The 25,970-nt window shown below is 34.4% G+C and overlaps 1 protein-coding gene across 4 annotated transcripts in view; it reads left to right on the top strand.

Annotated features, from left to right (window-relative positions):
• Positions 1-25,532, top strand: part of LOC110105465 (anaphase-promoting complex subunit 6) — a 67,189-nt gene extending 41,657 nt beyond the window's left edge. For 3 of the 4 annotated variants that reach the window (XM_020834991.2, XM_020834992.2, XM_020834993.2), the window contains 7 exons: positions 9,076-9,201; positions 15,526-15,595; positions 19,311-19,393; positions 22,193-22,306; positions 22,437-22,536; positions 24,290-24,325; positions 25,283-25,532. In XM_020834991.2, the coding sequence (XP_020690650.1) occupies positions 9,076-9,201; positions 15,526-15,595; positions 19,311-19,393; positions 22,193-22,306; positions 22,437-22,536; positions 24,290-24,325; positions 25,283-25,372 (619 nt within the window). In that variant the 3' untranslated portion in view covers positions 25,373-25,532. Of the gene's footprint in view, positions 1-9,075; positions 9,202-15,525; positions 15,596-19,310; positions 19,394-22,192; positions 22,315-22,436; positions 22,537-24,289; positions 24,326-25,282 lie in introns of those variants that run through there. The other variant, XR_003700868.1, reaches the window with a different exon arrangement.
• Positions 25,533-25,970: the final 438 nt, after the last annotated feature.

The raw sequence follows: 25,970 nt of genomic DNA, 5'->3' as shown, positions 1-25,970 counted from the left end.
AAATCGGAGAAGAAGGTTGTGGAGGTAGGAAATTCTTTTCCTTATATGATCATTTGTTATTTCAATTTCATGTTATATCATTGTTCATGTTATATCATTTTATATGTTAAGGCCTTTATGACATGTCTTATAGAAATGGAAATGTTATCAAATTTATGCTTAAAGATTTCATGTCAAACATGTTCATGCTTAAGTGTTATCACATTCATGTTTCATGCCAAACATGTTATATGAAAAGAAATGAATGCATGTTCATATGAAAAGATTGTGTATGATGTATACGGAGTACCAAAGACGGTGCCAAAAGCACATTATTGCCCTTGAGGCAAAAGAGGAAAAAGGAAGTAATGGCTAAATGAGGTTGGGGTACCTGATCAGTACACCCTTGGTACTCCGGGACGGTTGTATAAAATAATAAGTAAGCATTTTGAGACGACATTCATTTCATACATCCAATGACACATGCATATCGTACCTAAATGAGTTCTTATTTATATGACATAAACAAGAAAAGCATGACTCTTATAATGTAAACATGTACATTTCATTGTTTTAGTCTTATGAGCATATTTAGGATTAGAAATTTTCTGCTGAGCGTAGCTCACTCCCGAGTTTTGGGAAAAATTTTCAGGAGAACCTAGTAGAAGGAATGGCTGAAAACCCAAGGTTCACCTACAGCCGTCGAACGCCGGGTGACAGGTTCCCCTTGTCTTTTTGTTGTTTTGTTATAGTTTAGATGATTTTTGGGTGGCTGAATCTTGTTAGAATCTTGTTAATTAAATTTTTGTTTTGCCACCTTTGTACATGTATGTTGAATGAATTACTAGAACTGCTTATCTGATGATTAGTGGCGTTTGTTTCCTTCGTATATACCTTATGTTTATAAAAGTTTTAGATGTTATGGTTTAATTGCCTGTCCGATTTCCGTTCCCGCCTCGTCTATACGAGCTAACCGGGCCGGATCGTGACATAGTGGGAGTGAGGAGGTGGTTTGGTCGGGTGAGTGAGGCCGGCGGTGTGTGGTGGAGGGGAAGGAAAAGGGAAGATGGTGGTTGGGTTTGGATGATGGACCGGCGGCCGGATGGGAGGTGGGCTATGGGCAGGGTTGGGGAGAGGGGTCGGTGGGTTTGGGGAAAGGAGAAAATGTAGCCAACAGTTTGGGGAGATGTTGGGGAGGAGCCGATAGATAGAGGAGGAAGGGGGAGATAAGCCACGAGCCCCAGACCCTTCCGATGGTTGACGGGTATTGCTTTCACCCTCACCTAGGGTTCTCTCTTCTCAAGTGCACACACAAGAGGAAGAAGACAAAGCTGAAATTTCATTCAAATCATCTTTAACCAATTACAATAGAAAAGACCTTTATATATAGGTCTAAAATAAAAGAAAACACAAAAGACTCAAATGCCCTTCGGGGCTATAACATAAATCTCATCCCCCAAGGGGTACAATAGTAAATTAGAACATAAAGAAAATAAAATATAACAAAATACATCAAAAATAAAGGCTCTGAGTCATAGCCGTCGATCTACAATTCCTCCGATGATAGACGCGCCGAAATCTCCTGCTGATGTCCTCATCACTACTATTCCAATTTACACATTTCAACTTAAATTAGTCCCAGGTTCTAGTTTACCTTTTCTATATATCCAGCTATGGTCAAACCTAAACTAATTGAGCTAGGGTTTAACTTGAATTGAGTTCCCCATGGCTAGTGAGTTAAATTTGTTGCAATGTGGAATCTTCTAGACCAACCACTAATCCCTCTACTTTAAAGCACTCTTTGGCTCACACAAATCAAACCTGTATATTATATAAGATTTGCTGGAGCTTGAACTCGCCATGATCGGAGCAACCTCGTTTTCTCAACCTCAGCCAATAGGGTTGGCCGATCATTAACGGTCATTAACGATCATATTAAGGTTTGTGGGAGCATAGCTAGTTGTTGGCTTCCCCTTGGCAAAGCTCTTGACACCATCCTTTTATATATACCTAGTCTTTAACCTAAGGAGAATTTTGGACAGAACCGCTCCTCGCTTTCCAAAATCTAAGGTGAGCCTGCTACTGAGTTTTTAGTGACCTTGAGAGATCCTCCCAATTCTTCGTGTTTGGGATGCTCACAAGCTTTCTCGTTACCTTCTTATCTTCTCTTTCGATTATTCATCCATACAAATTTTTAGGAATATCTTCTCAGTCATTTGTGATAGATGTCTCTCTCAATATATAGTAATTAAGGCTTCCTTGGATTTTTTTTTTTTGCGGTTAGCTAACATATCTTTCAATTTTAAACCATCCCCTAATCCTCTGCACTTGGGGATTAATTACGCCTATAAGGTATTACTCGCTCGCATAGGTTTTTGTAGAATGATGGATTGATATGGGCTTGTATGTTTATTAGAATTCTCGGGGAAGGATGGATTGATACGGGATTATATCTTTTTTGGACCTTTGGGTGACACCATCAAGCTTCCCAAGTGCCTAGTGAAGATCCAAGAAGCGTAGAAGGATCAAGAAGAAATGTCATAGAGGATGATTGGGCATGTAATGTTTGTAATATGTCATATGAAGGAGCTTGGTGGTTTGATCGAGATTATACATTCTCTTCTTTGCACTCTAGTGGCTCCACACATACTCTAGTAACATCTATGAATCTAAAATGCATAAAATGGTGAAATATATGCAAAAATAATCAATTTGATATATCTGCTCGAGCTTTATTAGTTTATTGCTTGTTGGTGCTTCGGTCACTGGCCCATTACTATTCTAATATTCATAATGGCACTACATAGATAACTTAACAGTCTTAGAGGTTGTCATGTCTTCTACCATCACATTAAATAAAGAAGGTTTCAATACCCTGACATGAGGATGTGATCGGACTGCCACTCAATTAAGATGAGATAATCTCGATTGAGTTACATCAAACAATTCACCATCTAATTTATATGGCCACATTAGCACATGCCAAATTCCATTGGATTTCAATTTAATGGCCAATTTCAATCCTATTTACTCGATTGAATCACTAACAAGTCTTTAGGCCACATGGTTGAATAACAAAAAGGAATTTATGTTGTCCATTTATAATAATTGATTCGAGCAAATTATCACACAAAAATACTTAAGTATTTGATTAATGAATTGTTTGGTTTGATGTATTTTTTGGCAACTGTATTCTATTTCCTATCATTTTAATATTTTCTTATTTGGTGTCAAGCAAAAGAGTTACATAGTAAAATTTTGAGGGGTTTTAAAAACTTCAGAACTTGTATTTTTCACCCATTTTAAAGTTAGCAATTTTTTCCAGCGCCATTAATCTTTGCCTCTCACCACCCACCCTTCGAAATTGATCAACTGCCTACCACTAGCACTTGCTAGTACATGTTGCCTCTTGCCATTTATGTAGGTTGTTGCCGCCGCTCACTATCCAGTGCTCGTTGCCATCATTGCCTGCATCTACCATTCTCTGAATTTCAATACATTTGAAATTTATCACAATAAATTTTAAAAATATTTCAAAGCATTTGATTTGAAATATTCTTGTTTTCCACTATTGCCTGTTTCCCACCTACCACCTGTTGTCTCCACCCACCAAATGTCGTTGCCGATTGCCATCGACCTCTATTGCTATTGCCAATAACATTGCTCTCCTCCTATCGCATTACTCACTGACTGTTGTTGTCACTATCGTCGATATTCATTGTTGTCTGTTGCATTATACTTTGCATTTCAATGCATTTTAAATGTATAATAATAATCACTAAAAAAGATTAATGAATTTGATTTATATTTAACTAAATAATCTTTACATTTCTAAAATATATACATTTTAGTTACTCAGAATTTTCAGAATGTATGCCTTTTCCTTAATCCAATAATTCACCGATGCTAAGATGCACCCACTAAGGTAAAAAAGAAATTAGATGTAATAATTGCATAAAAATTTTTGAAAGTCATTTTAAATCATATAAATATAGTTTTAATTAAATAAAAAAATCAAACTTATATATCTGATAAATTCCATTACATTTTGGTAAAAAAAATAGAAAACAGGTTAAATTGGTCACTGGATTAGTTATATGGAGTGTTTTTAATCCCTAATTATCTTATGTGTCTATTGTTGTCTCTTGACTCCTTAAATTTGATCCAAAGAATTACCTCAATCTTGAATTATGATCCAAAATAATCCCACGACTTCTCAAATCTGATCTGAAATAATCCAACTAAGAGTTATTTTGGATGATATTTGAGGAATTAAAGAGATAAATTGAACACATAAGATAGCTAGTATAAAATTGATTTTGTACAAATAGTTCAGGAATCATTTTGACCTTTTTCTGATTAAAAATTAAGCATAAGTTTATTCTATCTAATGTTTGCATGATTAAAATATTTGTTGGATAAATTTGATCTTTAACAAAATTAATTAAATTTTCTTCTTGCCTCATATTAATACATAGTTGGTACCAATTTGATCATTCAATTGAGTTTAATCTATTGTAACCCTTGGTTTCATTTAATCAATTCTTGATTTAAAGAGTGACGTATGCACAAAACGGACCCTAAAGCTTTAAAATTCTAATTAATTACCATAAAATCAACTATAACTCTATGTAATAGGAGTATCTCTTTATGGTTTGATAGAGAAGGTGAAACCGCTTGATTATTATAGTGGGCCCTACTTCTGATAAAATTATAGAATTTTTCATGGGCTTAAAAAAAATTCAAAAGAAATATTAGCAATTTAAAAAATTATCAAACACAAGGGAGTCCTCCTTCATGGGTCATTATAAGTTATGAAATCTTTAATTAGTTGTGGTGGGTCTCATAGCTTAATCTTTATAATAAGAGTAAAATATAAAACTATTTGTGCGGAGTCTGAAAATTCTTGCCCCAGCTCTATTGAGAGAGTATAGGTGTTTCTGGGTTAAATTTTTAGAAGATAGATTAGATTGAAGATAAGACAACTTAGAAATTTTGTCTTCATTTTATGATGACTTTAATATATGGTTATAGGTTTTGTATTGGTGCAAGTCTTTATTGTTAATTATCTCTCTTGGTGTCGAGAGAATTTTTTATTAATATTAGTCATTAGATAGACGCTAAATGATTAACATATATTAGCAATGATTTGATTTTATAATTGAAGAAATTTTTTTGCTGTAAGCTTATGGCGGCTGATGGGGAATGTTGATGAGCCCAATTAAGATCCTATGGCTATGTGGTCTCGGGTTGTCATGCGCCATAGTCTATTTAATCAGTGGAGTTAATCAACCCAACATAATTGAAGGATTTTTATAGCTAGCTATGAGTTGCTTAGTCTAAGGGAATCTTGTAGAATTGGGATAAGTGCTTTGTCACACCCCACAATACCTCCACTAAAAATGTAGGGTTTAACAGGAAAAAAAAATTCTCAACATTTAAAGCTCATAATTCATACTCATTCCACATATATTCATGCTACATTTCACCACATTTCTCTATTAAATAGAATCATTCAAAATATTTTATTTATATGTGTATATCATTATAGAGTCGCTAAGAACCCCAAAATATTATCATAACTAACATCCTACATATCTTTGTTGAAGACTCATCTTACACAACTATACAACAAAACATAAAGTTTAAAATTGACCTTAGTCTATTCGGCTTTTACCTTATCCTTATCATTTCCTGTAACAACAATCAGACTAAAAATCTTGTGAGTTTTGAGACTCAGAAAGATTTGTAATTCTAATAAAGAATTCAATGAAATAATATAGTGAGCAGTATGAATGCATTCATAATTGAACTAAACTTAATAATTATTTGTAAATAATTTAATACATATATATACTCATATGAACAATAATAACAGCATGTTTACCACAGTGCCATTGGTAAACTCAAATCACGTACTTTAATGATTAAAACATTACACTTTGCATTTATACATATAAATACTTTATTTATTGCTTACTTTTTATCTTTTATTTTATTTGATGGCTGTGAATATATATCATAATTAGATATCTCAGGTTCTGACTATTATATAATATAAAGTTTTTTTTTTATAACTTCATAGTAATATTTAATGGAGTATATATAAAATCCAGCATTATCTCCATTGAATTATATTGAGGTCCTAATGTTTCCATCGGGGTCCCTTTTTGCCCCACCAACGTTGGTACTGTAACTAGATCTTAATGCTTCCATTGAGGTCCGTTTTGCCCCACTTGTGCAGGTATTATAACATTTCGTTGCGAACCATCATCTAATATATTATTCATTCGGCTTAACAATTTCTAATTTATTATTTGACTGGTAATTACTTGTTTCATGACTTAATATAAAAAATATACCTATTATAGTGTTCGTATAAGAAGAATCAAAATGTTATAAATAAACTCATTTCCCCCCCCCCCCCCCCCCACAAAAAAAAAAGTGAAAAAAAAAAAAAAAAAAAAAAAAAAACTAATTAGGAAAACATTTATATAATTATATGATTTTATTTTAAGCTTGGACTATTAAAATATACATGCAATTGTTCATACCTGAATACTTGGCCGTAGGAACACAACCATACGAAGAAAATCTAATGCACTTCACCTTTCAATTTTCCCAAATGCAACTGTACATTCCAAGAAAATAAAGAATTTGTTTTCTAAATTAAAATTTGTATTTCTTACCCCCGTGATGAGTTGCCTCCTCGATTCCGACACATCGTAACTTTTTATAGTTGTACATCGCCTACACGATTTACATTTCTTAAATCCTATAATTCTTATAATTTATTTTTCAAATCAAATGCATAAAATCAATTTATGCCATAATAACAGTTTTACCTTGCAACCTCCCCTCTTCATATACCGGTTAAAATCCCAAATAATATTTGGGTAATCTAAATTAGGAACTTTACAAAGAATTGGAAATTTATAATACTACAAAAAATTCTTGCTTCTTTTCCTTTTCCTCTAAACTTTCTTTCTCCCTTCTTTTTCTTCTTCCACTGAATTAATCACTTCACCCTGACGGCATTCCTGCTTCCATTGAATTTCGCCTCTCCAGATCTTAGCCTAACTCCTTATGCTCCTTTTTCGGCCCACAAAACCCGCAAGCAGTACCTGGCGGAAAGACCACTGAATGGAGGGTGAAATTGTATATTTAATCCTATTTAATCTCACGCCACTAATTCCTAGCCTCACGATGGTTGAATCAGTGGATGCTCCAAAAAACTCAGTCGCTGCAGCATTGCTTAATGGAATGATATATTAGTGGAATGCTTAGTTTAATAGTAGTAGTGCTAGTACTGTAGTAATTTAAATTAAATAATAGTAATTATTTAGTAATTAACAATACTTATATAGTAAGTTCATTACTGTTGACAATATTTAATATTAATAATATTGTGCTTCAGTAATTTACATTAATTAATTGTAATAACAATTTAATACTTTAGAAAAAATGAAAACTTAAATTAATGTGATACTTCCACACTTATAATTTAATATATAGCTATATATATCATATAATTTTTGGTAGTTTTCATAGAAGTTAATAATTTAGGGTATAAGTTAATTAAGATAAATTTATATTTTTACATGATACTTTTAGGTATTACATATTTGTCTAAAGGGATAATTTAAGTTGACCTTATCTAACAGAGAATTTTATGTTTTATCAAGTATATCTTATAATTCATTACTCAAGGATTTTTAAGCCATTAGGGAAGTTACAAGCTCTAGTAGTGACTATAATTTATCTCGAGACCTAAATCCGTTAAAACTCTCCCCGTCAACAAAAGAAGGCGCGGAGAGGCTGTGATGCGAATTTTTGGAGACCACAAGTGCAAGCTCCATCAAATGAAAGGAGGTGAGTGTTCTTTAATAAACAATTCCAAATGCAATTATCGATCTATAGTTATAATCATTGTTTAAAATTTCGCGATATGAGGCTCGCCTTGAGGCCTAACTTAGCATAATTCCAGTGAAAAAGGTCTTGAGGCTGACGCTTCTAGCTTTTTTTATGAGGCTTCCGCTTTAACTTGGTTGAGGCTCATCTTGAGATGCTTCTCGCCTTCGGCTCATTGGTGTGAGGCATATGCTTCACCCTATTCATAAATATTTTTAATTAAAACTTATTTAAATCCTAAACTAAAGCCTCAAACAAATTACTCTTTCATACACCCCCAAGCTGTAACAACTTCCTCTCTATTGGCTTTACCTCCAGCCCACTGCCTTTGTCATATTTAATTCCAAATGATTTCTGAGCTGACAACTATTTCAACTTTTTTTAGGAATTAAATGTGGATGAGTGGGGAATTGAGAAAAAAATAATTTTGAGTTGAACTTGATATAGTATAATGCTTTTATGCTATTATTATATTTTATATTATTTTTTCTTATAATATTTGAATTTCAATTCTATTTTGTACAATTTATCACTTGCCACTTTATGTCTTGTGCAATTTTTCTTGGGCTCTAGGCTACGGCTAGAGATTTGGAGAGTCATTCCTTCCTCTCGGATTGAAGGAAATTGTATCTTTGTTTGCGTTCTCGAATCTACTAGTGAAATACATTGTTTTTCTATATTTTCCTTGAGTTTTCTCCACTAAAACTGCTGCGATTTGCTGTTTTTCTGCTGAAAATAGCAGTTTTCTGTTGTTTTGGTACTGATTTAGGTTTACTTGCGAACCCAAGTATTTCATATCACATTTATACTAGGAAGTTCTTAGGCGCGCGCGCACGTGTGTATATATATATATATACACATATAAAATCTTAAGTCTTAAACTTAAATATTTATTTATATAGCATCCAAATCTTTAAATCACATCAATAAACTGCTAATATTAGCTTTTTTAAAGTGAAATACCCCTTTTCATGCATACATTTGATGTTATTGAGACACTTAAGTGTTATATAAGTAAATATCAAAGTTGTGTTAGATAGTATGTGGTATGTATGTAAAGCCATCTTTTAAATATATATAGATTATTTCTTATTAACTGTGTATGCATTTTTTTAGGTGTCATTTGTGGTAAAATAACAATTTCAGATGTTTGGTCACCTTTGTTGTGTTTCTTTTATTATGCAGCAAAGCGACTAGTGTAGATGCCACCTTTCCGCCTGCTTGGATAGGTTCTGGAAATGCTTATGCTGTACAAGAAGAGACTGATCAAGCAATGCTTGCATATCGCACTGCGGCTCGTTTATTTCCTGGGTAATGTATTCTTATTGTTAGATCATTTTCCATATGTTGCAGGTATAATGCATGTTCTGTATTAGGCTTGTTCACATAGGTCAACGGTTTTAAAAACCCTTCATGCGGGTACTCAACACTTTTCTATGTCACAAATTGGTCCATGAGGTGTAATGTCAGTCTACATTGAGGTCCTTTTCAACTAATGATGCTTTATTTTTTGTTTATCTAGGTCACATGATACATTTTGGGATTTGATTTTAAATATTGGAGTTCTGGTCAGACTAATTATTCCTCATACTATCTGTCATTCTCAAATAAAATATTTCTCCTCATTCATTTTGTGGCATTCTCAGATAAAATACATCTCTCTCATTCATTTTGTGGCATGAAGCTCAATGCTGGAAGTAACGGTTTTACACTGGTTTTTTTTTGTGAGACTTAGTGATTGATGCTGTAGAGCTCCAGACATGGGGGCTTGGGAGTTGGGACTGACAGGGTGAATATCTTACTAGAAAACAACGGAGCTTTTGTTGGATGACGAACAAATTTGTAAGGAACCTTCAGTGTCGTTTGTAATGGTGTATGGCGAAGATGGCTGATGAATGCAGTGGACATATCTTTCTTAGAGTAAAATTTGAGTCAGTATAAGTCGTTAGATGCCCATCTTCCTCTGCTTTTATGCCAAGTGATATCAAGAATGTGCTATGAGTTGGTGTCTGTTGATAGTTATGTAGGAAAATATAATAAACAAATTGTAGAAAATAGTTCCTTTCTTCTAACAAAGGAAAATAGCAATTGGAAAGGAAAAGCGCAATGATTTTTTTTTATTATTTTCAGTTTTTTCAATGAAAAGAGCAATAATTGTAATAGCTTGAGGAAAAAAAAAAGGATGGAGAAGACTCAGCATTTGTGGATTTGAGGATACTGAATAATTTACACTTCCTGTCCACACAACATAAAGTTGGTTCACGGCTTGTGGCCATCAGAGGAGTAGCCATAGTGTCTCCAAAAGTTGTCTGCTACAAGTTTCCTCACATCCTTGACTGACACGTGTTCTTGTTGCTAGTTACAACACGTTGTGAAGCGTTGGAGCTGAGACTGTCAATCCTGGTGAGTTTCTTTCTACAAGAGCTTGCCAGTGTGAGGGCGGTCATTACAATTTTGCATCTTGCGATAACAGTTGTCAAATAAGCGAAAACCATGTGAGATGGAATAGCTAAGGGTACTTTTGACATTTCATCCTCAACTAACAGCTCAGGTATAGAAAGGATCTTGATGGACTTTCCTATTAGAGGTTCAAATGTAGAGTTTCTGTAAATGTGGGCCTATGAAACATCTAATGTATCTCAGGAAACCCTATTACATAATGTGGCCTCATTAGCATTCTTCCGTGCAATAAAGCTTTATGAGGCATGAAAAAAGATATTAAGAGTGGACAAATCATTTACCGTGGTATCATTTTATTAGATAATAAATTTTCCCACACCTTCCACCTCAATTTGCATAATATTATGATGTGAAACAAATTAGGAATTGCTTTAGAAATTTATAAAAACTTGATTTAAGCGCAGTAATAGTAAACTAATGTTTCATCAGATGGGATTTTAAGAATTTAAGACTATCATTATTGTTATGACAATGGGTTACACAATAGAATAACAAGAACTTAAAATAACTTCAATCATAAAACATAAACTTAAATGCTGTAAACTTTAAATCCACCACTTAACAGTTAGAAAAAGTCACCCTGAGTTTCCCTCACGCTCTTGGAAAGGTCTTAGCGGAAGGTGAATCTCAACAATCCTAATGATGCCACCAAAAGTGATAAGACGCCAAGTGTTTTGATCCAAGGAAAGTTAGCCGGAGGGGGAGACGCGGGTGGATGTCCGATGATTCGCCGGTGTCGGGAGAGTAGATGTTCTTAGATAGAATGTGCCAAGGTGAATAGGATGTGATTGACGTAATCTTTGATGGAGTCGTCGACTTCCAAATTGAGGTCGAAGAAAGGGGATTGAAGAATATCCACTAAACCTTGCGGGTCATAGACGAATCCGTGGTCACGCTCGGGATCGGCCATGCACTAGTAAGAAAGTCGAGAAGGGATGATTGTCTTCTTTTTCTCTTGGAATATAACTCATGAAAGAAGAAAGTTCAAGGGCGAGGAAGAAGGAGAGCGGATCGGCCAAGGGAGGGGAGAGGTTTGTTTTGCGAAGTTAGGGTTAGGGTTTGGAATATGGAAAGACAACTAAAATCTAAAATTAATTTCAGAAATAGTTAAAATAGGAAAGGGGTTTAAATTTTGAAAATTTGAGTTTCAAATTCAAATTAGGGGGTAATGGAAGTAGAGAGAGGAGAGGGGGTTAGGGGGCCGACGACATGTATAGGGGAAAGAGAGGAGATTGTGAGGGGATTTAAAGCTTTCTAATTCATTAATCCAATTTAGGAAAAGGATAATTAAATCAAATCTAATTTAAAATTAAATTAGACTTAAATTTTGGAACTTTCCTAATTTAGCTTAGTTAATTTAGTAAAGTATTTGAAATTCAAATTGAATTTAAATATTTCTCCAAATCACTTAGCCTAATTTAGGCATGTAGTAATGATGATTGAAATCATCATCAAGAGGGAAATGGAGATGTGGCTGGCGGCTAGGAGAGGGGGTTAGGGAGAAGAGATTGGGTTTGTGGGCTAGGTCGGTGGTTATGAATGGGGGAGTGGCTAGGGGCTGGCGGTTAGGAGGAGGGTGGGCCGGGGTTGGGCCGGCGGCTAGGTGGAGGAAGGGGGTGGCCAGCGGTTTGAAACAAGGGGAAGGAGTGGTCGGCGGCTTAAATCAAGTGGGGAGGGAGTGGCTGGAGGCTTGAAGCAAGGGAAAGGAGTCGAACCACGAGCCTATGACACTTCCGACGATTGGTGGGTGTTGCTTTTGCCCACACCTCGGGACTTCACCACTCAAAAACTCACAAGCTCTCAAGAAGAAATCCAGAAATATTTTTCATTAATAAATCAGTAACCCTAATACAAGACTAATGGCCTCATATATAGGCCTCAAAAAGAGAAGGAAAGAAAAGACTGAAATGCCCTCAGGGCTACAACTCAAAATAATAAACAAGCAAGGGTGCAATGGTCAAACTTGAAATAAAATAAACTAGTACATGACATATATAAAAAATAAAGGTTCTGAATTGTAGCCATCGATCTACGATGCTTCCGGTCATAGACGTTATGGAATATCTTGTTGATGTCCTCATCACATTTGTATTCTTAATGTTTGGTGGAGTTGAATTTGTGTTTCTCTAAGAAAATCTAGTTTGTAGTTTTGCAGGTTATACCTATAATTTTGTAAGCTGCATTCTTTTGAAAAAAAAGTAGTTATTCTTTTGCTATATTGCTGTCTTGTGGAAGAGATGTTTCTCTATTTTTTTTTTTTTTATTATTTTTTTATTTTTGGCTTTGTTTTCTTTTTCCTTTTTTGATGTTTGATTCCCTGAAAAGGCTTATCATTGAGAGAGAAACATAAAATTAATTTAAGCGTTGCAAAGATAAGGATGCTCAGGTGGATGAGTGGCTTTATACTTAGAGACAGAATGCTAAACGAGTATATACGTGAATAGATTGAAGTAGCTCTAGGGGCAGAAAAGATTAGAAAGAGTTGCCAAGATGGTTTGATCATATAAAATGTCAGCCATCCGATGGAGAAAAATAATTCATGTAACTGACCCCATATAGTGGGAATGTGGGATAAAGGCTTGTTGTTGTTCTTGCAAGGTAGCAATAATATTACTTATTTATACATGGAGTCAAGCTATGTTAAGGACTTGATCCTTCTGTCAATCCCATCAAATCTAAGCATTGCAGATTTTGAGTTAAGTAAAGAAACAAGAATAAATGCAGTATTAGAGTAATCAATGTTGAATTAAACAAACATTCTAGGTTTAGCTATTCTATAGGAAAAAGATATATGCGAATTTCAGATTTCCTCCTAATTCTGTCAAACTGGTGAATAGATGTTTTCCATTTCAATTTTTTTAAATCTTGCAGCAGGTTGCCCCTTGATCATCACATCAGATGGTTAATCACTTGATGATATGTAAGTAATGTTTATCAAACCTCTTTATGAAGTGTCTATCCACTTCAATTTATTTGATGTAGTCTTGTTGTACCATATTGCTGGAATTATTAACGAATAATGGAGTTTCATAGGCCCATCAATCTTGATTTTAAGATAACAAAGGCTAATCCTTAGCCATAGAAGTTTACATGTTTGATCTTGCAACAACAATTTGCTTGTTACTTCTCCATGTTATACGGTTACTTTTAAGAAAGTACAATAACTTTGATATAGATCTCTTATGCACAATAGAGCCAACATAATATTCATCTTTATAAGCCTTTAGACCAAGCTCTTTGTTTCTTCTGAATAAAATCCCTCTTCCTAATGGTCCTTGAGATAATGAAGAATCCTATGGACGAGTTTTAAGTTCTCTCCTTTGGTTCATACTTGAATTGACTGACTATATTAACGTTATTAGCTATATATGACCTGTTGTGGGATAAGTAAATATACTTTTGGAATATACCACTTGGATACCCTAGGAATACTAAATTCTTTCAAGATCTTTGATCGTAAACTCTTTGGCAAGACATTTTCTGAGAGGTTCTGCTTTAGTTGGGTTATTACTTATCACAGCAATGTCATTTCCAAATACCAGTAAGGTTATGAATTCTTCTATGGTTGAATACTTTGCAGATAGAGAATGATCCTGATGACTCTAATGGTACCCCATTATTATCATAGTTTTTGTGAATATCCCGAACAGTATTTTATGACATTTAGCTTTAAGTTGCACATTACTTTCTTTGAACTTCATATTTTCACTAAAATTTCATCAAATCTACACGGGGAGGGGGGAGATGAACCTCTTTCCAATTCATTTTATGATAAATAATTTTTTAACAACAAACTTTAGTAATGCTTTGTTAAAAATGGAAGCTAAAGATACATGTGCTGCACATATTCATTTTTTGCTATAGGAGCTGATGTAGTTAATAACTCCCAATATACCATTCCCTTACAGTACATTTATTTCGCCTTTCATGGCTTGTACCCAATTATTTCCTTTAAGTACCTCTTGAAGTGTTTCAGGGTTTTTAATCCTGCTTAGGGTGGCTAGTAAGCTTGATAATATGTGGAAGCATACTAAGCGACTTATTGGATATTGGATGCAACTTCTGGTTTCTTTCTCGACAAAATCAGAAAATCTACTTAGGGATAGTTACATCATTAAACAAATGGGTTTCTAGCTCATTAATGAAAGGTTCAATACAACAAGAGAAGATCTAAGGAACTGAGCACTTGATTTAGATTCTTGGATTTGCTTTGGTCTCGAAATGAGAGCTCTCCTTCATGAATAGACTAAGTGGAGTCGTTAGGACCGTGTGTCCGTTCTATTTCTGGAGTTGGTTCATGTTCAATTGTATGTGTTTTATGAGTGGATTTAATTGTTTAAAGAATGGATTTCGATTCAATTGAACGTTGGATTATAGAGATTGCAGTTTTATCGGATGCATGGCTTGCTGTTATAGAGTTGGTTGTTGGATTGCTGTAAAAATGTTTTTTAGCTTCTTTTAAATCCTCTTCGTGTTAAACTGTTCCTTAACTATTGCATTATTAGGCTTAATCCTTTTAATAGAAGCTTCAAATTATATGCTTTTCATTTTTTAAGAAATGGGAAAAATATTGCTTATTTATATACTTTTCTTTTACAAGGAATAATCTTATCCCTTGAATGCAATCAACTTTGTTCCCCTTTAATTCACTCTTTATAACACATGGTATCATTGTTTTTTGACATTTCAACTAAGGGAAGAAGATAAAGAATCCTAATTCTTTGTAAGAAAAGAAAAGAAAAGAAAAACTAAGGGAAGAAGATATGAATTAAAGCTGAAAAAATAGATGGTTAACAACAAGTGCTGATCAGGCTGGAAGACTATTTAGGATTCAACAATAAAGGGTGAAGAAGATCAGCAATAATGGTTACAATGGATCTTTAAGATTAATTAGTGCTTCGTTGAAAATGTTGACAAAAATTGAGAGTAGATGATCCTTGTAGGGTTTAGTAAAAAGAGGGATTCGAACCCGCTATGTTTTCTTGTGGAAAATATAATTCTCTTATAAATCTGTGAGTCTCAGGTTTTGAAACACCTAAAGTAGGAAGAATAAATGCAGAATAAAACGAATCAATGCATAATTTTACACTGAAGATTTAGCTATTCGAAGACAGGTAGAAAACTGTACAGATTTCCAACACTATTTGTAATGGCACTTTTGTTCGCTTGTTTCAGGTGTCATCTAGCAACATTATATATTGGGATGGAATACATGAGAACGCACAATTTCAAACTTGCCGAACAGGTATGCAATGAACTTCGCTATATAGAATATTATACTATATGCTAGTTTTACTAATATTAGCTTTGATACTGGTTATCTCATGATATTTAAAAACTTGTTCTGGCACATTGTATTTGTTGCCAATCAGATGCATTTGTCTGCTATTTCTTGTTCTCTTTACGTGAAATAGCCCGTTCCCTTGCATTACTATGTATCAGAAAATGTCTATTGATCGTTCATATGAACAACTCCATCATACTTCTTTTGGTTTAAGCCTGAACCCTTGATACATTATTCTTTTGCTATTAATGAATGGTAAAGTTCTGATCATGCCTTGCAGAGCCTAGAAACACTAGGCAATATACAAAAAAATGGCAGGGAAACAGGAAAAATAAAATGACTTTGTTCAAGTTACAGTTCTTGTTGGCATAAAAGATCCAATCAGGTCCAATCCAAATTGTGCTGAAAATCTAAATTAAGTCTGGCTTTTACTTCTGGTGCATTATGCTGAAAATGAATGTGGTGCTGGGTATTCAAACTTCATATATGCTGGGGATTCTATTTTCCCACCCGTAGCTCTTCGTAAGTTTGCCCTTGTCCTTAATGTTAGAGGACGGTCATGGCATGTGATCTCAATGCTTCGTTCCCAATTGGGCATGGGCATGAACTATGATTTATATGCTCCTTACTATAATTTTTACCTGTGAAATGATACTCCTAAGACACCACATTTGACCTCAGTCCCCGGGTGGCGGAATTCTTCATTCCTCACAATGAATAGGAAATCTAGTAGAAATGTTGCTCGAAAATTTGAATTCAAGAAAAGGAGGAAGAAAAAGAGAACGTGGAGGTCAAGGTGGCTTATACGGTCGGTCATAATAATAAGCCACCCCCATGCAAGTTTATTAATGATGCCAAGAGATTGGATCAACTGTTGTTGGAACTATCATCCCTCCTGAAGGACAAGTACAATATAATTTAGCAGAAAATCTTGGTTCCTTTTCATGAGATGAATGAGAAGAGGAGCAGGAGGAGAATCTTTTATTTCCTGACACTACATTTTTTAGAGGCGCAGAAGCTAATACAACCCCAAATGAAAGCAAAGGATGAAGAAATCTCTCAATTATTTCAAGTTTCCTAAGATAATATAAATAGGCCTGATGATGCAATTGATATAGGAGCACATCGCTGCAAGCCATCCTCTTGCCTCTCCTATTAACCAACAAAGCACAAGCAATGCTCCTACCAATCCGCCAAGCAAATAGTACTCGAAGTTTCTAGAGTGTAGAGCGCTTTGTTCAAAGCGAGAAATGAAACAAATTTGATAATACTCCTGCCAACTCCTCAATGTACTCCAAGTATATCTAAGCTTGTGACTTGAAGCTCTCGTTAAGGAAAAAAGTTAAAGTTCCCATAGCTTCAAAATAGGCGAAGAAGTTAGTGGAAAATTTCGCCCGTACCCGGCAAATACGATTAAATGTTGTATTTGATGGGTTATTGAACATTGGAGTTCAAAACATTTAATGACAGTGATAAACCTAAACAACACTTGGTCCTATTTAATGCGACTTGTGGCAATATGGGAGGTGTTGATGCTCTACTCTTCCACCACGTCATCATTTGGTTTTACCTTTACTAGTTTCAAATGTTATACTGAACTCTCTAAATATTCCATGAAGACATTTGTAGAATTAAAAATTTTATTTGTGAATAGATTCATTTGCGTGATTGAAGTGACTACCATTGTTGACTTTGCCTTGAAGAAGCAAAGGAACGCGCCAGTGACTAAATAAATAACTATTGGCGCAATATGTGCAAGAAATTTGAGAAACAACTAGAAGATCATCATGATATTCAACTATTAATGGGAAATATCGATGATAAGATGTTACTATTTTTATATATAGCATCTGTTATTACATTACAGGAGTTATTGGACGGTGGCGAAGTTTTAGAAATTGAACTTGTCCGAGTCAGATAAATCTAAAAGTGGTTAAGCTTTGAACGCCATACATTGTGGATTATTCCTTTCTCTTTCAATACAACATTAATAAGAGATAATAAACAACTCACAAAGATGATAGAGGGAAGCAGTCAATCAACTTTAATCCTCAACCAAAATTAGTAGTGGTAGGAAATGATAAACTTCGGACCCTCTTTGGTGGAGGAGAGCGTCCAAAATAGATAATGTGAATTAGTGATTAAACATTCTCATCGCTCTAGAAGAAAATAAATAGGGACTATTCTTTCAAGATAGAAAATTTTCGGGTTTTACAACTTATATGTTTGCTGTTTTGGTCAAGATTGATCGAATTGATCATGAGATGCTCTATTGCTAATTTTGACTATCCGGACGCATTAGCGCACTCCGTTTTGCGAAACGAGTGATTTTTGCTTTAATCAATATGTTTTGAACAAGACTCGCATGATTATGTTTTCATTGTTAGTCTTCATCGTGTTCGACTAAATCGACTACGAGGACTCTTTCATAATAATTTTGACATTGTAGAAGCATCAATGTACCTTCTTTTTGCAAAATTAATGATGATTCGATTATTTTGAATTAATGTGATTCATTACAAACCGGACTTGTACATTCTCATGTCCTTTGCTCAGTGTTTTTCGTTGTTGATCTAGTTGCATACTGGAGCATATAAGGAGGTCAACATCACAATGTTCCTCCTATATTTCATTGCTATTGAAATTTCAAATTGAATATCAAACTTGCGGATTGTGATGCCAAAATTATTTAGAAATCGATTCTCTCCATTATAAGAATGCTTATTCAGTTACGCAAGTTTTGATGTAACCTGCCATTTTTTTTACGCTAAATATATTTTAAAAATACCTGCCAAATTTTTTATGTATACAACATTCAATTTTATTTTATAATTTTTTTGTACTATTAGTTTGTCTTTTGTTATTTTGTGTTGAATTAGATGTTGAGTCTAAGGATGGTGATTAAATTTGTGGGAATATTGAATAGAATATTAATTGTTTCGGTGATGTTTTGAGCATTTCTTATTCACTAACTACAAAAATACGAGACCTTTTTAAAGGAAAATGTATAACCATCTCAATGACTGTAATTCTTTAGTTTGAACTGCATCATTTGGTGAGTACTATGCTAGCACAGAGCTGGTGCCCAGTCAGTTTATGAAATTAAACTACTCTTAAAAGTGTATTGCAAGACGTCAATTTGTGTACATGACTGGCTTTGTTATGCCATCGCCTCAATTGCAAAAGAATACTTGAATTTTATTGCATCTCATCTGAAAATTAGGCAGTATAAAGGTGCTTGCATATTTGAAAATTTGTGTATGCTGTATCCTTTTTTTTTTCTTTTGTGTATGCTGTATCCTTCAATAGAAGCTACCATCCATCTGTAAATTTTTGGTATTTTTTCAGTACTGTTATATTTACTGAAGCATATTGGTGTAAATTTGGAAGATTGCAACAACAACAACAAACCTTTATCCCACAATGTAGTGTTTCTACATGAATCTTTTTCTCCTTTGCGTCCTGTAAATTCTGTGGAATAATTTCATCAAATTTCATTGTTAGTTTTGCTGTCATTCTTTCATCCATGTCAAACTAGAAAGTAAAATTTATTGATATGATGGTTGAAAAAACCTTTCTTCTATGAATGGATTTTGAAAGCATTTCTTGTTTATCTTTAGCAAAAGTAAAATGGGAGGTGATTGAGCTTTTTTTTTTCTGCTGGTTTTCTTTTCAGTTCATTTTGCAGGCAAGGACAATATGCCCTTCAGATCCTCTGGTGTATAATGAACTTGGAGTTGTTGCTTATCATATGAAGGAGTAAGTAACTTTGTCTCTTTGCCTTTGCCTATCTTCTTTTTTAAGTGTTTGTTTTATGATGTGTTTTTTTTTTGGATGCTACTCTTTATTTTCATGGTTCGTGATGCTTTTGTCTGGTTGTATCATCAGCATATCAATTTATTTTAATAGGATATGAGCAATAGTGATCTTGTACTTTTGGCTGCCAGTGGGCTCTTGTTTCTGAAAGGACAAAATAATATTTGTAAATATAAATCTTGTAGCGATATGTAAAAGTTTAATCATTCCCTCTCTCTCACCCCCTTGATGAGGACGATGAGCTGAACAGTGAGAATGAAAAACTATATTGGAATTTTGTTTTGAATTTATGGTAAGGAAAGTATTGGTATACGAGAAGAACCGGGGCATAAAGAAATGGGATTTAAAAGATCAAATGAATGACTGCCTCAAAGGAAGGTATTCAATAGAGAGGAAGAAGTTATGACAACAAATCCTAGATGGGAGAATGAATCCACATATGGAGGCCAAAAGTAAATCTTTATTTTATTTCATTATCAACTGATTGATCTTGAGCTCTATTTATAGAAATAGGCTTTCTTGAAAATGATAGAAGTACCACAAAACAAATATAAAATACAAATGATATTTAAAGGATTTATAGTAACTTTAATACAAGTAATGACGACCATAAAATACATTAAATGATACTAAAACAGACTCACTAAAGGATTGAGGTAGACTTGCACTACATATTTCTTATGGGTTACAAAGAACTCTATTTTGGATAGTTGAAATATTACTAAACGAAGAACAGAAAGTCTTCAACTGCAAAAGCTAATTAAATACAATCATGAAGCAGAGAAAAATGGAAAATTCATCCTTAAGAAGAGGTGATGAATAACAAATTTATCTTGCGGATGAAGGGATGAATGGGAAGTAAACTACTATCATCAATAAAATGGACAAAAAAAACTCTTAGTCAATCTTAAAGAACTTTATTACAACCCTAAAAAGACATGTTGAATCTTAGAAGTCCTCATGCATACTTCTAGACTTATCCAAATTTAGTCAATGCGCATTGACTATTTTTCTTTCAAGTTGGATGGTTGAAGTGGATGAATGCTTCGGGCTTGTTGTGTGATAGAAAAGTACCCCTCAAACTTAAGGGAAAATTTTATAAGATGGCCGTGAGGCCTGCAATGCTTTATGGTGCCGAATGTTGGCCATTAAAAGAGAAGCATAATACTAAGTTAAATTTGGCAGAGATGAGGATGCTCAGGTGGATGAGTGGCTTTACCCTTAGAGATAGGATACGAAATGAGCATATACGTGAAAAGGTTGGAGTAGCTCCAATGGAAGATAAGATTAGAGAGAGTCGCCTTAGATGGTTTGGTCACATAAAATGGCGGCCTTCCGATGACTCGATTAGGAGAGTAGATGTATTAGATTAACTTATGTTAAGAAAGGTAGAGGCAAACCTAAAAAGACTTTGTTAGAAAATATTAGGAATGACATTTCTTTATTATATTTAAACGAAAATTTGACTTTTAATAGGACACAATGGAGGAAAATGATTCATGTAGCCGACCCCACGTAGTGGGATAAAGGCTTGATGGTGTTGGTGTTGTTGGTTGTGTGTGTTGACTATTTTTCTCTTGGATTTATGTTTATGTTTGCATAATGCTAATTGGATTTGATTGGGTAGCAAGCAAATTATTGGGATGAGATCGAGTCAATCCATGCAAATTCACAATTAGGGTTGTGGCTATGCACGGGTACAAGTGCATGTGTGATTCATTTGGTTTTGTTGCAATTGGTGGAAGATCAGGACATATGGTGATGTGCGTAAGATGTGGGTGAGCGACTACATAAGTTTGCTTTTGCATTCATATATTGCTTATCATGCGTGCATGATTCATTTGCATGTTACATATATATTTGCATGATGCATTTGAGTTTCATGGCATGCATGCATAATGAAAATTATAAAAAGATCTTCTGGAAAATTTCTTGAAAAACATTTATCATCATCTATGATCCATTATGAGATGCATGACCCTCCATTTTTTTCCCCTCAAATTCATCCTTTTCTTCATCAAAGTTCATTATTCAAGAACCTGAAGCTCATACAAGTCAAAGTCGTCCTATTGTGCTTCATTTTTCTCCATCTCTTAGCGTTTTCTTCCCCATCACCCATGTCAATAGATTAGCTTCCTTAAAGAATTAGCTCTTTTTTCTTATAAAGGTAAGGGGCTCTCCTCATTGCCTATCAAGACAAGGCATTTGCCTAGGTTGGCTCACCCAATCTTCTAGGCAAGTGTGTGGCTGCCTTTAGTAACACTGATTTTGGTTGTGATAAGTTCATGTATCATCAAGTTAGATTTGAGTTGAAGTTTTCAACCCATTTAATAGATGGGTTGAATCCAATTTATTTCCATTCAGGTCATATCATTTTTTAGGTCAAACTTAAACTTAACCCATTAACACAGATTGGCACCCGTAATGCTAAACCAGTGTCTTATTCGATGATGACATACCTGGTGGCAGTTCCACTTAGGGTGTTGCTCACGCCATGTCTCATTCAAGGGTCATGTACCTTAATAGGGTGTCAATGCCAAGTCACATTTCTGTCTTGCTCTAGGAAGCTCACCCCACCCCACTATCCACCCTGCAACCTCAACTCAACACACAGTAACACATTCTATAAAAAATTTCAGTTAGAATGCAAGGAAATATAACATGCCTTTTTTTTTTTCAAGAAACGCTGATTCAGTCTGTTGAACATGTCTGAAAGTATTTTGGTTATTGTTGGGTTTGCAGGTATCCGAAAGCTGTTCAATGGTTTGAAATGACTTTGGTTAATGTCGCATCTTCAATGAATGAAATGTGGGAGCCAACCTTGGTGAATCTTGCTCATGCACAAAGAAAGCTAAAGTATGAATACACTTCATAAGAGTAGGAAATTATGGTGGAACATGAACTTTCAATTATAGGATATTTCTATTGTTGTGTAGCTTTTTTTTTAAGGGGATTAAACCTAATAGATAGGTGGTTCTTTTTACAGGATGTATCACAAGGCTGTATCGAATTATGAGAAAGCACTTGTTCTTTCCACTCGAAGCTTGAGTGCATTTGCTGGTCTTGCATATACTTATCATCTAATGGTATCGTCTGCTTTTAAGATTTTTCTTCTTACTATTGCAAGCAAATGCTATGTTTTACCAGTGCTTGCCTTAGGATGAAATTTATAAGTAAATTTCTACAATTTTAAAGACTACTTGAAGTGGGGCAGATCTATATCTGCTATACTGTGCCTCAGGAGATGCTTTAGTCCTTCCATGTTAATTTCTGACTAGAAAGCATCATGAACAAAATTATGTTGTGATGATGACAAAAGGTTGACTTTTCTAATCCGTTTTTGTATTTTGTGGAAGGAAACACCTATGACAAATTAGTATTCTTCATACCTGAATTCTGCTTAGATATGAAATTCAGACTACTCTCATCCATTTCAGCGTCCAAACATGGCATAGTTGATTAGTTCAGTGATGAGAGTAAATTGCAAAGCTGTAAGACTACGCTTTTTCATTGTCATTCTTAATTTTATTTGAACTTTTCGGAAAGGCTTTATGGATCCATTTTTGCCATCCAATTATAACATATAACCAAATCTGCCCGTTTAGGGCAATTTGTTGAGATTTCGTTGATTTCAATCATTTTCGACAGGGTTAGAATAAGATTTTATTTTGAGAAAAACAATTGTGATGTGATGCTCTTGCGATGCAGCAATATTGTCATTATTGTTGTCTTCACTGGCCTATCAGCCTGCCATATTCCAGTTATCCATCCAAATTATAACATGATTATAGTTAGTATTGGTGTTGGATCCACATTTATCCATAGATGACACCCACCCCTACTAGCAGGCAAACTCTTAGAAGTGGGACTTGGGAACCTGTGTGAAAATGGAGAGAATAATTCACTAGAGAAAATCTTTGGTGCAAGTGCTTAAGAGGTTTTAAATCTTGATTAGTCAATAAAATATCCAAAATACTCATCATCATCATTTATTTACAGGATATGATGACTATAGGAAAGGATACGCATAAAAGAATAGAAAATACAATGGTTTACATACTCTCTATGCAGACTTACCCTAGTTGGTTGGAGGGAAAATCTTCCTTAGAGTGAGCATTGGCAAGTCCAGTATTGCCAAGTGCGCTTGAGTGAGTCTGTCGACGAGCATTAAACAGGAGAGTCCTTATTCCTAACAAATGCTTTGAAGTCGTTTGCAATTTGTATTGGAGCCGTGGATCACTGAGAAAATGAAGGCAAGCGAGTTGTCATTGTAAGGAAGGTGAACTTCTTAGTAAGGTGGTCACAATGGAGCGAGTTGGGAGTTTCTTAAATAGATGACTTCCTGTAGCTGAGATGGCGAGTCTGAGTTAAGGGTGTTCTTGTTGTAGTCGAAGGCATGTTGCTTCCTTGGACGACCTGCCATATGAGACGAGCATCTTGTTATTTGATTTGTGAGGAGCCTTAATTGCCCTTCCTTGGACGACCTGCCATATGAGGTGAGCATCTTGTTATTTGATTTGTGAGGACCCTTAATTGCCCCCATATAAGGGATGATCTCCTTTTGTAAGCCCGGGCTAGCAGGGCCTGATGATCTCTAAACAAGCTCATTTATGGGGTTCGTTGGATGTGACTTCCTTTACCTGCTAGACACCTGTGAAGGTATATACGAGTATTCAACTAGAATACATTTATGTAATTTTGGGTTCTTGTGAAGATAACTTACTACTTGAGCGCTTTGTTTACATTATGATATTGTGTTCTGAAATGCCATCATACTGCATTCCTTATTTCAATTTGGTAGCCGTATTCATGTTTTCTATTTGATGGTTCTATTTTCAGGATAACTTGGATGCTGCCGTTACCTATTATCACAAGGTTTGCCAATAATTTTTACTTGTTTAGCTAATTCTCTTATCTAATTATATTTAACTCATCAGTCTTCTGAGGGTTATTCTAGTTTAGTTGGTTCTCTGCTTGGATCCCATGGTCGGGTCTGTAGTAAACTAGTAATTAAATATTTTGTTTTCTTTTTTGTAACCAAGAAGATCACAAGTTTGAGGTTTCATTTGGACAACTTTTTGTAATGCTTTCTAAAACCACTTTTTAATATAAATATTTTTTGAACTAAATCTTTGGTTTAAATTTGAGACTCCATCGATGCAATGTTTATGTGCTTCCAGCTGGTATCTTCTAGATTTCATTATGCATCCACCAACGAGCCGACGAAGCCTCTTTGGTGCTCGCCATGCTATGACCCTTTTTATTCCTTTAGAAGGGCAGATTTTCGTCTCATGTTTGCTTTCTTAGTAGAGAAAATAGCAAAAATTTTGGCTGAGCATAAATTGACCAGATTTTGGTCATGATGAGTCTTAAAGCTATTATATTTATTTTTAAATTAGAGCAATATAAAATTTCATGAATTTCCTTTATATTACACTAATCTCAAAGCAAAATCCAATGCCTTTGAAATCCATCATAACCAAAATTTGGGCAGAATATCCTTGCCCAACTTTTTTCTTTATTTTTTTCATTTTCTTTGCTTAGTGTATCCTTATTAAATCTTGATTAAGATAGGTCTTGAAGTCATTAAATTTGTTTTGAGATTAGTGCAATATAAATTTTAATTGATTCTTCATATATCATAATTATCTCATAGTAAATTTAATAATTTTAAAATCCATTCTCATTAAAATTTGATTATGTTATCCTTTTCTAATTTTTTTTCTTGGAAAAAACTAATTTGTGGTGCATCCACCAGCCTGTTATTTAAAGCATTTTTATTAATTTAAGTGAATGCTCAAATGTATGGCCTTGTTTTGATTGGAGAACCAGGCTCTATGGCTGAAGCCGGAAGACCAGTTTTGCACGGAAATGCTAACGATGGCACTGGAGATGCAAGGGCGAGGCATGTACCTGACATGAATTCCAATGATGTTTTATATGGATGTAATATTTTGTATGAGAAAGGAATGTTTTATTTATTTGTTTATGTTTTTTAATTATTAAATTATCATTTTTTTATGATAATGACTCATTGATTTTGTTTTTTCTGATAGCAACCTTAAAGAATGTGGTTCTGATTTCAGTGGTAAGATGAGCTTTTTGAAAATCTGAGCAAGAGAATTGGTTGTCTAGAAAGAATTGTCAGATCACTTTACAATTTAGTTTCAAAGAGAAATTATTCTGTGCAGCGTCCGGACGGAAAGAATCATTTGTATTGTGAGTATACGTATTGTGTATAAATAGTGTGTACACATATTTGATACACATTGTGTATAGATGTGTATACTCATATGTCATGACGGTTTTTCCCGTATGCACCGAATAATTTCTCAATTTCAAAGGTGAATTTGTTGTCTAGAAAGATGTATTAGATCACTTCACAATTCAGTTCATGCCTTATTTTATTGTTCTTGACTGAAATGCCTTGTTTTAGCTTGGTTTAGTGAAATTTTACAAAGCAAAATCTATTTATTGATAGAATGGCCTTTTTTTTTTCTTTTGAGTTAATTAAAAATAA

The sequence above is a fragment of the Dendrobium catenatum genome, unplaced genomic scaffold, assembly GCF_001605985.2.
Source record: "Dendrobium catenatum unplaced genomic scaffold, ASM160598v2 fragScaff_scaffold_621, whole genome shotgun sequence".
Taxonomy (NCBI): domain Eukaryota; kingdom Viridiplantae; phylum Streptophyta; class Magnoliopsida; order Asparagales; family Orchidaceae; genus Dendrobium; species Dendrobium catenatum.
This window is presented reverse-complemented; position numbering and strand designations above follow the sequence as displayed.